At 32.2% G+C, this 16,533-nt stretch overlaps 1 protein-coding gene across 9 annotated transcripts in view; it reads left to right on the top strand.

The window, feature by feature from the left end:
* Nucleotides 1-16,533, top strand: part of LOC127715428 (transient receptor potential cation channel subfamily M member 1-like) — a 77,626-nt gene that overhangs the window by 20,593 nt on the left and 40,500 nt on the right. For 7 of the 9 annotated variants that reach the window (XM_052221463.1, XM_052221464.1, XM_052221461.1 and 4 more), the window contains exons 10-17: nt 183-349; nt 660-794; nt 4,821-4,964; nt 7,125-7,268; nt 9,542-9,676; nt 10,723-10,854; nt 12,692-12,814; nt 14,235-14,423. In XM_052221463.1, the coding sequence (XP_052077423.1) occupies nt 183-349; nt 660-794; nt 4,821-4,964; nt 7,125-7,268; nt 9,542-9,676; nt 10,723-10,854; nt 12,692-12,814; nt 14,235-14,423 (1,169 nt within the window). The remainder of the gene's footprint in view (nt 1-182; nt 350-659; nt 795-4,820; nt 4,965-7,124; nt 7,269-9,541; nt 9,677-10,722; nt 10,855-12,691; nt 12,815-14,234; nt 14,424-16,533) is intronic. The other 2 variants (XM_052221465.1, XM_052221466.1) reach the window with 2 other exon arrangements.

Genomic DNA, 16,533 nt, shown 5'->3' with positions numbered 1-16,533 from the left:
GAAATCATACCACATCTCCTTAGTTTTATATTGATAAGTATTATATGAACAAAAATTGCTAGTACAATTCATTTAAAAGAAAAATCATAACACAGTTTGATGATATATCTCATTATATTGTATCAGCAGGTACTATGGAACTACACAGACATTTTCATTTAAGTTACCTTATCTTTTAATAGAATACTATAAGACGAAAGTCAAGCATGAAGATCCAAATACAAAAAAAGCTTTGAAAATCAATGCAGTAAAGAAACAACTAAAACTTGTCGAAAAATGGAAAAGATGTGACATTGCGGAGAAAAATATCTTTATAGCCAAGAACCGAAACGAACTCAAGTGGTTACAGGTAAAAGTAAAAAGAAATGAATTTAATCGTTAAATACATAGTCTTATAACTTTTTTAAACGTTGAAAAAGCCACATTTTGTTTCAAATCAGTTACATAAGTGTACAGCAACACAAAGGAGTAAAATAAAAATTAGTAATTACCAATTCTGGTAAACAAATGTTCTGCTTTAATATAAGTTGACAACTAATGAAATGAGGACAAAGGTCATGATTTTGTTTGACCTGCAATTTTTATAAATACTAACGCCTTATGTGGGTAAATATGCCAATAATGACAAAATTTTGAATTATTATTGTTTCAACCTGCAGACACTTAATGAAGACAGGATGAACATATTGCAAAATAAAACCGAAGACGTAATAATAGCGATTCAGAAGGATTATAAAGACATGGCTAAAGATTTGTCAGAATCTTATAAGCAACTCAAGAATGGCATATTACAGGTTTGTATTCTTTGATATTATATTATTGATTTGCACACGTTAAAATATATAAATTTGCAAAGTTTTCGTTTCAATTTAGACTAAGCAAATTATCTGTAACAATACAATTCTCAAAAACTAAATTATACTTACGTAATTACACAAGACAGCCATTTAACGTAAACTTGATTAAATGTAGCTAATATCTGTTAATCGGTTTAACATTGGCACTAATACCGATTTTGTTATCAGCAAATTAAAACATAATTAAATTTGTATTCTTTTCAAACGGGATGTATAAAAACACACACACGTTCATTTTTATCTATAAAGAGGTTAACTCCTAACTATCCTACTGCCGGCCGATACATATTTTTGGCATTGCACTAGTCATGTCTTCTTTGACTGTCCATGACGTTAAAATACTTAATCCCTGGGATGTGTTTTAGTTGATTTTAGTCTCTGATGCATGATTTTTTATTATTAATTGTTTTGGCTTTTAACTAGCTGTCAGTAACAGCGAGTACTCTCAAATCGTACTTACTTTAATTCTACCTGTTGATACTATGTGTAATGCTTTTTTGTTATTTAATGTTAACTTATATCTGGTCTATATACCATCTTTGATAAGTGTTATAAGGAATTACTATAAATTTTCACTTCTTGGTACTATGAACATCAAAATAATTTCCTTTTTCCCTTTATACTGTATATACATCACACTTTCGGCACCTATACACGAAGAACACGAAGTTCATTGAGCACAAATTTTATAGTTTATTGTTGATATTCACTCAACATTTACCAAGTTTTAGAATAGTTTAATTGTTATACAAGAAATTTCTTGGTGTTCCTAAACGTAAGGTTATACAGACAGAAGAAGAAGTATTCTTATCTACAAAATGATTTTCATTAACCTGTGTTTAATTTTGATGTTACAAATGGTTTAATTTTTTTCAAAGCTGATGTTTTTCTGAACTTGTTTAGCATTTCACAGCGGTATAATACTTTTACTATAATTATTCATCCCTTATTTTTATTAACCTCGTATTTACATTGTATCATAGATCAAATTTATTCGTTCAGTGTATGTTCATTTGGTCACTTCGTCTTTTGATTGAGTTAAGCCATTCCAATTGATATTTTATTGTGTTTATTTCTATTTTGTGATGTTACACTATTGTTTCAGATAAGGGTGAAGGTTTGGTACCATTAAAACGTTTAAACCCGCTACAATTGTTTGCACCTGTCCTAAGTCAGGAATCTGACGTTCAGTAGTTGTCGTTTGTTGATGTGGTTCATAAGTGTTTTTCGTTTCTCGTTTTTTATATAGATTAGACCGTTGGTTTTCCCGTTTGAATGGTTTTACACTAGTAATTTTTTTATGGGGCCCTTTATAGCTTTTTGTTTGGTGTGAGCCAAGGCTCCGTGTTGAAGACCGTACCTTGACCTATAATGGTTTACTTTTATAAAATGTGACTTGGATGGAGAGTTGTCTCATTGGCACTCATACAACATCTTCTTATATCTATTTTTAATATCATAACTGATTAAAGAAGAAGTTGATAGAAAAGCACACAATATGTAATCTTATTTTTCAAGATTCAGTTCTATGCCAAAGCTAACCATTCAAATTTATGAAATCAACACAGATTATATTTGTACAAATTGCATGTAGAAGAACTATAGCTGAACCAACAAGTTGCGGGTTAATTTGGTTCCACAAACATATTCTCTTTACAGTTAAAGGCAGACTACTCCTCGGTTTTATCGACCGCGTTTGACAAGTTAGCTGAACATGCCGGCATTATGCCTGTTGCTTTTCTAAAAGATCTAGAAGATGATAAGTATGAAGTTTTAAACGAGATCGAAACAGCATTGGTTGATGTGAGTTCGATAGTAAAGATATGTCTTAATGATTACGATTATCATTGTTATGAGGGTCAGAATTGGGTTTATATAAAAGAAATATTGGTCAAATTGAAAAAAAAAGAAGAGAAAAATGAGCAAAAATATATGAAAAAAATAGAATAACGGTGTACCTATTACAGATATATACTATGTTCAAGCAGAATAAAGATCGAAATCATTCATGAAAAAATTACAATTCAAATTGAAAGTTTTATTCTATTTCTTTTTAAATGAAGACATGCTGAATTATTCTTTAACGAACAAACTCTTTGGAGAGAAAAAAGCTCCTGGTAATCGTATGGCGCTCAGAAACGAGCAAAATATATACCGTATTGTACGTGAATTTTTTTCGGGATGCAAAACGATGAAACAATAAAAAAGACAACCATCGGTGATCTGGTTTTTGATAAAAGCAATACACAAACATTCGATTATGGTCACTGGACTACAAGCTTCTGACCATCAGTGTTAATACTGGGGTAGCATTACATATTTAGTAATGTACAAGAGTAATGAAAAAGAAATCAAAGTGCAACGATACTACGTTTCGTAATCGATGAGATTTACATGTAAATTCTATTTATACATAGAATACGAATAATACGTGTTTTGGTACGCATTTAAAATTACAACTGAAAGGGCATAAATAAAAATAATGTGAAAAAAGTAAAATCACAAAAATACTAAAATCCGAGAAAAATTCAAAACGGACAGTCCCTAATCTAATGGTGAAATCAAAAGCTCAAACACATCAAACGAATGGATAATAACTTGGTACAGGCATTTTCGTATGTGGAAAACAGTGGATTAAACCTGGTTTCAAAGCTAGCTAAACCTCTCACTTCTGTTGTATACCTATATCCCTCTATGGAATTATTATCTTTTTGAATAATATATCTTTCTGTTAAAAGAACCACTCGGAGCACGGTTGAATATAATATGCTTCTAGGCATACGATAATGTTCTGTGTCAGGTTTTTTGTACCAGGTTTGACGGGGATAAAGTTAACGCGAGTTAACTCATGTCCACCGCATGGAAACGCCTCATTTAAATTTATAGTAGACACAAGTATCATTCCTTCGTTAATTTTTCCCTTTATACTGTATATACATCACACTTTCGGCACCTATACACGAAGAACACGAAGTTCATTGAGCACCAATTTTATAGTTTATTGTTGATATTCACTCAACATTTATCAAGTTTTAGAATAGTTTAATTGTTATACAAGAAATTTCTTGGTGTTCCTAAACGTAAGGTTATACAGACAGAAGAAGAAGTATTCTTATCTACAAAATGATTTTCATTAACCTGTGTTTAATTTTGATATTACAAATGGCGTAATTTTTTTCAAAGCTGATGTTTTCTGAACTTGTTTAGCATTTCACAGCGGTATAATACTTTTACTATAATTATTCATCCCTTATTTTTATTAACCTCGTATTTACATTGTATCATAGATCAAATTTATTCGTTCAGTGTATGTTCATTTGGTCACTTCGTCTTTTGATTGAGTTAAGCCATTCCAATTGATATTTTATTGTGTTTATTTCTATTTTGTGATGTTACACTATTGTTTCAGATAAGGGTGAAGGTTTGGTACCATTAAAACGTTTAAACCCGCTACAATTGTTTGCACCTGTCCTAAGTCAGGAATCTGACGTTCAGTAGTTGTCGTTTGTTGATGTGGTTCATAAGTGTTTTTCGTTTCTCGTTTTTTATATAGATTAGACCGTTGGTTTTCCCGTTTGAATGGTTTTACACTAGTAATTTTTTTATGGGGCCCTTTATAGCTTTTTGTTTGGTGTGAGCCAAGGCTCCGTGTTGAAGACCGTACCTTGACCTATAATGGTTTACTTTTATAAAATGTGACTTGGATGGAGAGTTGTCTCATTGGCACTCATACAACATCTTCTTATATCTATTTTTAATATCATAACCGATTAAAGAAGAAGTTGATAGAAAAGCACACAATATGTAATCTTATTTTTCAAGATTCAGTTCTATGCCAAAGCTAACCATTCAAATTTATGAAATCAACACAGATTATATTTGTACAAATTGCATGTAGAAGAACTATAGCTGAACCAACAAGTTGCGGGTTAATTTGGTTCCACAAACATATTCTCTTTACAGTTAAAGGCAGACTACTCCTCGGTTTTATCGACCGCGTTTGACAAGTTAGCTGAACATGCCGGCATTATGCCTGTTGCTTTTCTAAAAGATCCAGAAGATGATAAGTATGAAGTTTTAAACGAGATCGAAACAGCATTGGCTGATGTGAGTTCGATAGTAAAGATATGTCTTAATGATTACGATTATCATTGTTATGAGGGTCAGAATTGGGTTTATATAAAAGAAATATTGGTCAAATTGAAAAAAAAAGAAGAGAAAAATGAGCAAAAATATATGAAAAAAATAGAATAACGGTGTACCTATTACAGATATATACTATGTTCAAGCAGAATAAAGATCGAAATCATTCATGAAAAAATTACAATTCAAATTGAAAGTTTTATTCTATTTCTTTTTAAATGAAGACATGCTGAATTATTCTTTAACGAACAAACTCTTTGGAGAGAAAAAAGCTCCTGGTAATCGTATGGCGCTCAGAAACGAGCAAAATATATACCGTATTGTACGTGAATTTTTTTCGGGATGCAAAACGATGAAACAATAAAAAAGACAACCATCGGTGATCTGGTTTTTGATAAAAGCAATACACAAACATCCGATTATGGTCACTGGACTACAAGCTTCTGACCATCAGTGTTAATACTGGGGTAGCATTACATATTTAGTAATGTACAAGAGTAATGAAAAAGAAATCAAAGTGCAACGATACTACGTTTCGTAATCGATGAGATTTACATGTAAATTATATTTATACATAGAATACGAATAATACGTGTTTTGGTACGCATTTAAAATTACAACTGAAAGGGCATAAATAAAAATAATGTGAAAAAAGTAAAATCACAAAAATACTAAAATCCGAGAAAAATTCAAAACGGACAGTCCCTAATCTAATGGTGAAATCAAAAGCTCAAACACATCAAACGAATGGATAATAACTTGGTACAGGCATTTTCGTATGTGGAAAACAGTGGATTAAACCTGGTTTCAAAGCTAGCTAAACCTCTCACTTCTGTTGTATACCTATATCCCTCTATGGAATTATTATCTTTTTGAATAATATATCTTTCTGTTAAAAGAACCACTCGGAGCACGGTTGAATATAATATGCTTCTAGGCATACGATAATGTTCTGTGTCAGGTTTTTTGTACCAGGTTTGACGGGGATAAAGTTAACGCGAGTTAACTCATGTCCACCGCATGGAAACGCCTCATTTAAATTTATAGTAGACACAAGTATCATTCCTTCGTTAATTTTTCCCTTTATACTGTATATACATCACACTTTCGGCACCTATACACGAAGAACACGAAGTTCATTGAGCACCAATTTTATAGTTTATTGTTGATATTCACTCAACAGTTATCAAGTTTTAGAATAGTTTAATTGTTATACAAGAAATTTCTTGGTGTTCCTAAACGTAAGGTTATACAGACAGAAGAAGAAGTAATTTATCTACAAAATGATTTTCATTAACCTGTGTTTAATTTTGATATTACAAATGGCGTAATTTTTTTCAAAGCTGATGTTTTTCTGAACTTGTTTAGCATTTCACAGCGGTATAATACTTTTACTATAATTATTCATCCCTTATTTTTATTAACCTCGTATTTACATTGTATCATAGATCAAATTTATTCGTTCAGTGTATGTTCATTTGGTCACTTCGTCTTTTGATTGAGTTAAGCCATTCCAATTGATATTTTATTGTGTTTATTTCTATTTTGTGATGTTACACTATTGTTTCAGATAAGGGTGAAGGTTTTGTACCATTAAAACGTTTAAACCCGCTACAATTGTTTGCACCTGTCCTAAGTCAGGAATCTGACGTTCAGTAGTTGTCGTTTGTTGATGTGGTTCATAAGTGTTTTTCGTTTCTCGTTTTTTATATAGATTAGACCGTTGGTTTTCCCGTTTGAATGGTTTTACACTAGTAATTTTTTTATGGGGCCCTTTATAGCTTTTTGTTTGGTGTGAGCCAAGGCTCCGTGTTGAAGACCGTACCTTGACCTATAATGGTTTACTTTTATAAAATGTGACTTGGATGGAGAGTTGTCTCATTGGCACTCATACAACATCTTCTTATATCTATTTTTAATATCATAACTGATTAAAGAAGAAGTTGATAGAAAAGCACACAATATGTAATCTTATTTTTCAAGATTCAGTTCTATGCCAAAGCTAACCATTCAAATTTATGAAATCAACACAGATTATATTTGTAAAAATTGCATGTAGAAGAACTATAGCTGAACCAACAAGTTGCGGGTTAATTTGGTTCCACAAACATATTCTCTTTACAGTTAAAGGCAGACTACTCCTCGGTTTTATCGACCGCGTTTGACAAGTTAGCTGAACATGCCGGCATTATGCCTGTTGCTTTTCTAAAAGATCCAGAAGATGATAAGTATGAAGTTTTAAACGAGATCGAAACAGCATTGGCTGATGTGAGTTCGATAGTAAAGATATGTCTTAATGATTACGATTATCATTGTTATGAGGGTCAGAATTGGGTTTATATAAAAGAAATATTGGTCAAATTGAAAAAAAAAGAAGAGAAAAATGAGCAAAAATATATGAAAAAAATAGAATAACGGTGTACCTATTACAGATATATACTATGTTCAAGCAGAATAAAGATCGAAATCATTCATGAAAAAATTACAATTCAAATTGAAAGTTTTATTCTATTTCTTTTTAAATGAAGACATGCTGAATTATTCTTTAACGAACAAACTCTTTGGAGAGAAAAAAGCTCCTGGTAATCGTATGGCGCTCAGAAACGAGCAAAATATATACCGTATTGTACGTGAATTTTTTTCGGGATGCAAAACGATGAAACAATAAAAAAGACAACCATCGGTGATCTGGTTTTTGATAAAAGCAATACACAAACATTCGATTATGGTCACTGGACTACAAGCTTCTGACCATCAGTGTTAATACTGGGGTAGCATTACATATTTAGTAATGTACAAGAGTAATGAAAAAGAAATCAAAGTGCAACGATACTACGTTTCGTAATCGATGAGATTTACATGTAAATTCTATTTATACATAGAATACGAATAATACGTGTTTTGGTACGCATTTAAAATTACAACTGAAAGGGCATAAATAAAAATAATGTGAAAAAAGTAAAATCACAAAAATACTAAAATCCGAGAAAAATTCAAAACGGACAGTCCCTAATCTAATGGTGAAATCAAAAGCTCAAACACATCAAACGAATGGATAATAACTTGGTACAGGCATTTTCGTATGTGGAAAACAGTGGATTAAACCTGGTTTCAAAGCTAGCTAAACCTCTCACTTCTGTTGTATACCTATATCCCTCTATGGAATTATTATCTTTTTGAATAATATATCTTTCTGTTAAAAGAACCACTCGGAGCACGGTTGAATATAATATGCTTCTAGGCATACGATAATGTTCTGTGTCAGGTTTTTTGTACCAGGTTTGACGGGGATAAAGTTAACGCGTGTTAACTCATGTCCACCGCATGGAAACGCCTCATTTAAATTTATAGTAGACACAAGTATCATTCCTTCGTTAATTTTACGGACGCCATCCCGAGTTGGTTGACCGTCATCGAATAGCGGATATTTTCCTTATGTCGTTACTACTATCCCGTTCCCTTTTCACGAATGTGACCTACCGAATTAGACTTAGTACCGGGTGTTTACAAGCATGATCAACACGACGGGTGCCGCATATGGAGCATGATATGCCTACCTTTCCGGAGCACCTGAGATCACACAGTTTTTAGAGGAGTTCGTGTTGCTTAGTCTTTATTTTTTTCTATGTTGTTTTTGTGTACTATTGTTTGTCTTTGTCTTTTTTAGACATAGCGTTGTAAGTTTATTTTTGATTGATGAGTTTGTTTATCTCTGTGGTATCTTTCGTCCCTCTTAAATTAACGCTTGATTACCTATACGTTAACTGTTGCTTTATCATAAATACTGTGCGGTTTTCTATGATAGTTGCACGTTACCACAAGTGTGCACTTTGTACTAAACGTGATTTCAGGATTTAATACTGTGGGTTCATTGATAAATTATATCACATGATCAGTGTCTAGAACATAGTTATAAGATCGCTTATACCAAGTTAAGACCAACAATTGCTAACTTTAATGATTGTTTTGAAATGCATTTCTTATAAATGCAGATTATGTTATTCTGCTTTTTCTAAGTTTGTGTTATCAAGGATGTTAGCTACTCTGTTTCAAAATAACAAGCCTTTTAAAAGACTGTTATAAAATGATAGTATATAAATAAAGGAAGAAAAATAAAAACAGAAAAAAAAATGAAGGGTCCTTTTGCATGTTTTCGAGATATAAGCCATTGAAAATTTGGAGGGAAATGATTCTCTCTAGATTTTTCATACTTTTAACATTGGCCGCTTTTTTGTTTCAAAAACTGTGAAAAAATAACAAGGATTTTATAAGATTTTCAAAAATGGCTTTTTGAATTATATGTAATAAAATTATGAAAAGAAAAGTAGGGGTTAGTGGGCAAAATGTTTTAATGGCAGTACATTGATAAAACCAGAGGATTCCGAAAAACTGGCAAAAATGAAAAAAACAAGAGGAGTAAACATCCTTAATATCACCAACATCATTGTGATAAAAACTTGCTGATGAATATACTTCTTTTGTTTGATTTGACTTTTTATTTCTTCCGTTATGTGATTCTTTATTATATTTTCAAATTGCAGACACTAAATGAAAAAAAGGTGAACGAATTACAAACGAAAATCGAGGAAATAACGGGAAAGTTTATCCAAATGTATAATGACATGATCAAAAATTTAGCAGACTCTTTTGATGAATTCAAGAAGAGTGTTTTACACGTATTTATTCTTTAATATAATGATATTGATGTACACACTTTTAACTAAGTTAGGACTGTAGTTATCGTTGAAATTTAGACAAGGCAAAACAAGCGTTTACGTCAATAGACATGTATTTGATAATACAATTTTCAAGAGCATATTCATATAGTCGCAATAAAATCAAACAGTCATACACGATGATACTTCAATGATTCGACAAACTAACGGTATAATGATAGCATTGCTTTGTATAAGGTAAATTATGACTACAACTGAAAGACGTAGAACTTGCTGGAAAATATAACAATATGTCACCAAACTCGTCTTATACTGAGGAAGCTGAAAACACGGCAGTCAATTGTCATTGAATCAACCAAGAGTTCCAAATGGTGAAGTTGAAATCATCCCTTCGTAAATTTTACGGACGCCATCACGAGTTGGTTGACCGTTACGGAATAACCGTTTCACAGATGATATCGGATATGTTCCTTATGTCGTAACTACAATACACTTCCTTTTTCACGAATGTGACCTACCGAATTAGACTATTTACCGGATTTGTAATAACATAAGCAACACGACGGATGCCACATGTGAAGCAGGATCTGCTTACCTTCCGGAGCACCTGAAATCACCCCCAGTTTTTGGTGGGGTTCGTGTTGCTTAGTCTTTAGTTTTCTATGCTGTGTCATTTGTACTAGTACTATAACTTTTTATTTTTGGCCATGGCGTTGTCAGTTTGTTTTCGATCTATGAGTTTGACTGTCCCTCTGGTATCTTTCGTTCCTCTTTCATTCATCACCAGATGTCACATAGCGTATATACATGTAGCTAATTTTGACTTTCCTCGTGTTCTTTGTCTATCCACACGTATTTTAATTACTGAACATCTTATTGACGGGACACTACCATATTGTCAAGCATTGAGTTTAATGTAAAAATCTAATCAGCTGTATTAAAAAGCAACTCAGATAATATATATACTAATTGCAGTTATCATACCTAAAGCTGTGCAATCAACTGCAGTGGTGGTTATTTATCCAAGACAAATATTCTCTTTGCAGTTTGAATGGGTTCAAAAGGCAAGATGCTTCTCGGTTTTATCAAAATCGTTTTACAAGCTTGTAGAACATATGCCTGTTGTAAACAAAGAACTCACAGATGAGTTCTATGAGATATCAAAAGAGTTTGTTAATGTGAGTTCGATAATTATCATATTTTAAGAATGATTAGGATGTTTATAACCTGTGTAAGTATTTTTTGTACTATGATTTAAATGGTTGTAGCTCTATCATACTAAACAAACGGCCCAAAAAAATTACGCGGTGTTAACTTATGTGCACTACATATAAACGCCACGTTTCCATATGAGAAGTAACAAATAATAGACCTTTGTTAACTAGCACTTTACCTTATGCGTTAACGCGATCTGTGTGCATTTTATGTTGTTATTATTAAATCAAACGTTTACTCTTGTATTGAAATTGACTCAAAGCAGTTGTTATCTGGATAAATTGATTCATCACATCACATAATCTCTGTATAGTGCTGAATCGGTGTATATCAGATAGATTATCACACATTTTATACTTATATATACGTTTTTGCATGGCCAATAATAACCGGAAGTTAAAGTTGGTTATTTGCCCTCGGGGCCAATATCGATATCAGCCCTCAAAATCCATATCGAGCCCCCGAATATGACTTCCGGTAACCTGTCAATCAAACACTTTTTGTAAACAAGATGTCATCTGAAGCAGCTAGACAACCAGGGTTTCTTCAAGTATCAAATAATGATGCAAGTAAATTCATACAAGAACTGAAAAATAAGAACACAATGAAAAAACAATGCAGTCTTTAAAACAATAGAAAGTTATGAAAAAAATGTGAAAATCAACAGCGGGAATAGTTATTGGTCCGCCATTACTGGACATCACAAAAGTTCCCGTAAAATGTTGACGTCATAATAGAAAATATATGACGCCACAATTGAAAAATGATTGCTGTATGACATCGAAAGTTCAAGCGGAACAGATTCTTGGGTTTCCAAATAGCGTTAGGTGTATTCTTCCTCAGCATTAATAGGAAATGTAAATAAAGGCAACAGTAGTATACCGCTGTTCGAAATTCATAAATCGATTGAGAAAAAAAAACAAATCTGGGTTACAAACTAAAACTGAGGGAAACATATCAAATATAAGAGGAGAACTACGACACAACAGAAACACAACATTAAAATGTAAAACACACAGAAACGAACTATAATATAACAATGGCCATTTTCCTAACTTGGTACAGGACATTTTTAGAAAAAATGGTGGGTTGAACCTGGTTTTGTGGCTAGCCAAACCTCTCGCTTGTATGGCAATGTTAAATATAACATTAAAATGACAACATTACATGACAACATTACATGACAGGACTACAATACAAATAAATGGGAGAACATAAAGGACAGAGAAACATACGAATAATAGCTAACAAAAGGTACCAGGTTTAAAATTTAATACGCAAGACGCGCGTTTCGTCCACAGCTTGAAAATATGTGATAAATAGATTATTACATGTAATTTTCCATATTGGCCCTGGTATCAGCCCAAGACTCCAATATCAAGCCAGAGGGCTTGATATGAGTCATGGGATGATACTAGGGCCAATATGGAAAATTACATGTAATAATCTATAAATATACTTTAAGTTGACAAATAGTAAAATGAATACCGATAACTGCATTATTTTACAATTGTTTTGTAATGCATGTCTTACAAATGTAGATAATGTTTTTCTGTTGTTTCTGAGAATATGTCAAAATTATCACCAACATCATTGTTACAAAGGCGTGCTACTGGAGATAATGCTGATAATGTTAATCTGTTATTTTTGAGGATATGTCGTACATATCACCAACATCAATATGAGGAAGGCGTGCTTCTGGAGATAATGTTGATATGTTACTTGATTTTTTAATTATCATCTATAACGTATGTCGTTCTTTAAGACACTAATGAAATAATGCATTTTTTTAATTTGCAGAAGCAGACTTTTAATGAAAAAAGAATGAACGAATTGAAAAAGAAAATGTCCAAGCAAAGGCGTCAATGCATTTCCGAAGATTTCATTTTGTATTATGAGCAATTTAAGGAGGATTTATTACAGGTATTTATTCGATAATATTACTCGATCAATATACACACGTTTGAATGTGTTAAAACCGCAATTAATGATTGAATTTAGATCAAGCAAAACACATGTCAATGTAATTTGACTTACCTTATTGATTTAATGCAAACGACCAATACCAATCAAAAAAAAAACGAAAAAGCACCAAGAGACATACCACAGTATACAAAACACAACATTATATACTAAAAACTTAGCAACACGATGCCCAACAAAAACCAAAGGAGATCGGAGGTGCTCCGAGCATATATAAAGATCCTATACCTCTGGTGGTACCAATCGTGAAGCTTATGTTAATTAGTAGGTCTTATTCAAACAAAAAAATAGTGGAATTGTTAATACACGATTGGGACGTATCCGTCGTAATCTGTAAATCAGATATTTCATTATGGTCAACCAGCTTTGATGACGTCTGTCGAACTTTCGAAAAGATTTCACCTTCACAACTTAGAAATTTTGGTTTAATAGCGTCCTTATAAGCAGCAATACTTTATCGAAATATTCATAATAGAAAATGAAAGCTCTTGAATATCAAATTTGTAGATACATTCTACATATGCTGGAATGTTGCCACATAGAAACGGGTAGAAAGATCATAATTAAAAGCTAAAATCATCTTTTTTATCGTAAAGATTTGATTTTAATCGACCCTCAGGGTCAATTTCTAATATAAGTCAAGATACGAGCCAGACTTCAGTGTATTTGTCGAATGATTTATTTTAAGTTCGGTGTGATAGATTTGTTTAGTATAGTCACCAAACATTGCATTATTTAGTGCGATGACATCATGTAATTAGCGGAACGTATAGTTTAAGAATTATATCAGTTTCTTTTCATTCTTCATGAGATACTCTTGTATGAATTTAGCCTTAACAAGTCGGCCAGAAGAGGAGCACGGTTGATTCCATTGGGAATGTAAATTATTTCTTATCAAAGCAAGTCCTCCAAACGTTTCAGATATTTTGTTAATCAACTACTCAATTATTTTGATAACATCAGTTTCAGAAAATAACTTGTTTGAATCATAGTGATTGTAACAAAGTAAGATTAACTCAGCTGTAGGACAAGATAAGTGTATCTTTATTTGTCATTGTTTTTATGAAAAAAAGCATTACCAATTATTTGACCATACTTTTGATACTATTGCCAGAGTAAAAGATCTATATTTTGTGTAGTACAAACATATGTTTTCAGAATTAAGGTATTCAGTACGGACTCACACCGAGTTGAATAGTCTTAACTGTTCAGGTCAGTTCAGGTCTATAAAAATAACCAAATTATTCAGATTCTTTAAAATCAAACGGAGATGATATTTGTACTAATTGTTTGTATAAGAATTAAAGCTATAAAAGCAGTAGTAGTTGTGGTTAAAGTAGAACAACATTTTTTATTGCAGTTCATGAAAAAACAAAAGGAAAACTATTACGTGGACGAAAATAGGGCAAACTACTTCATGGTCATAAACAAGGCAAAATACTTCACGGATGTGTCAACATCTTTTACAGCGCTAATCAGTAGTATGGAGATTAAGCCTTCAGAAAAACAAGGAAAAGACTTAAATAAGATATCAAAAGAATTCGTGGATGTGAGTTCGATAACAAATATATCTTCTTACATGTTTTAATCAATAGTATGAAATATGGGCACCCGTATTATACCGCTGTTCAATAGTCATAAAGCGACTAAGCGAAAAAAAATTCCGGGTTACAAACTTTTGTAAATTTTTTTTAGTTTATGTGTGTGATTGATAGTGTTAGTTTTTGTTCCATTTTTTCGTTTATAAACCAAGGCGATGTTCTTTGATTCCACGGAAACACCTATTCTCCAAAAACCAGAGTACAATAATTTTTACAACTACTTGTTATCGTACGGCATTCACCGTTGATAAGGCATTAAAGGTTCCAATTTGACAACTTATGAAATATTTCAACAATAAAAACCAAGGGGTTTCATTTGTGATGAAAGCTGAAAAAACCAACAAAAAAAACCCTAAAATTATGGCAGACAACATTCCATGTCGGTTTTTTAAAAATTTTCGGATTAATCCACTGCGGTAATTTTAGTATAATTTAATGTAACAGTAATCTTTAATGATATCAGTACTGAACATATTACAAAACATATTACAAAAAGACAAAAAACACAACATATCTTTATAAGTGTACAATGAAAGCTTTTCCGATGCGAAATTAACATTTTACGTCTTGCTTAAGCAGCCTTTTCTATCAGTCATTCAATCATTCACGAACGCGAAAGCGAAATTAACTGAAACATACTTAAAATAAACGCAATGTTTACGTTTCCTTAATTTCAAACAATTGATGGATTAGTTGAAATTATCCCTTCGACAGTTTTACGAAAGTAATAACGAGTTGGTTGACAACCTTTTTTTGTCTTGGGGTTAGGTATGAGAATCAGAACTTGAACCAATATTAGAAAAGATAATTTTTTGATTTTCAAAGATGTAACATATGACATTCCTGATAAGAGTTTCAGACAAATTATAAAAACTTGTAAGATTGGTAAAGTTATAAGGATATGAGACCAAATAATACATGTACAATTGATGTGGATACTTAAATGCTGCTTCTAACAAGTGACACTTTTGATCTATTTTGACTATTTTCGCAAGGGTTAAGAAACATACATACTATTTTTCTGTACTTATCCAATCTTTAAAACTTCATTCAAACCAAACATATGTTCCTTTGAGCAGAAACAATAATTTCCAATCCATTGTATCATGGATAGCCAGGAATAATGCACAAAATTATATTCATAGGAAATGAAAACAATAGAATTTCTAAACAAAAAGTACATGGCTGCGATTCTTTTAAAATTGCTTTATAATAAAAAAATAATTGCTGGGTAGAATCCTTTGAACAATCTTAAAAAAGAGATTTTGTAAAATCTGTTGATAATAATTGCATGGCGTAAACAGTACTAGTAGTCTTATCTTCAACCTGCATATTTAAATCTTTTACCAATTTAGTGAGGAAAGATGCTCCTTCATCCAAGCATATCTTGGATGTGCAGGATGAAGGTCATTCTTAGAATATGAGCCTGAGGCTCGAAAGTAATGAATTAGCTTAACTTCTCTATGAGGGGTGAAGCTTACATGTAATATCTCTGTTTAAAGAAACAAACTATAACCACCAGACCATAGATGGCCAGTGACCTTGACCCTAGTATATAAGCACCTGTTCCATAATAACTTGTCATAATTTAAAGCAAGTTTGTGTCGACCATAAAACCCATTGGAAAAGGGTGGGTCTGACTGATAATCCCTAGGGTGCGATTTAATTACTTTCGAGCCTCAGGCTCATATTCTAAGAATGACCTTCATCCTGCACATCCAAGATATGCTTGGATGAAGGAACATTCTTATTCATATTTCGCCTTCGGTCTCAAGTAATGAATTAGCTTGTTTAAAGTGTAGACACAAACTAAAAACAATTTTTACATAAATGCCACATTTAATAAAGCATAAAAATCACAAAATCATCCAGTAATTACAACTGAAGAAAAGTGTTTTAGTACTGATATTATTCACTTCCCTGTTATTGAACTTATAAAAAGTTCTAGCACATGACCAGACTAAGCTGTTGCCAAAATGTCTTTAATAGAACATCCTAAAGCTATAGGCACTTATGAAGAGGTTCCTCTAAATGAGTGAACCTTAAAACGTCGGCTAA

Source organism: Mytilus californianus, unplaced genomic scaffold (genome assembly GCF_021869535.1).
Source record: "Mytilus californianus isolate M0D057914Y unplaced genomic scaffold, xbMytCali1.0.p SCAF_9, whole genome shotgun sequence".
Taxonomy (NCBI): domain Eukaryota; kingdom Metazoa; phylum Mollusca; class Bivalvia; order Mytilida; family Mytilidae; genus Mytilus; species Mytilus californianus.
This window is presented reverse-complemented; position numbering and strand designations above follow the sequence as displayed.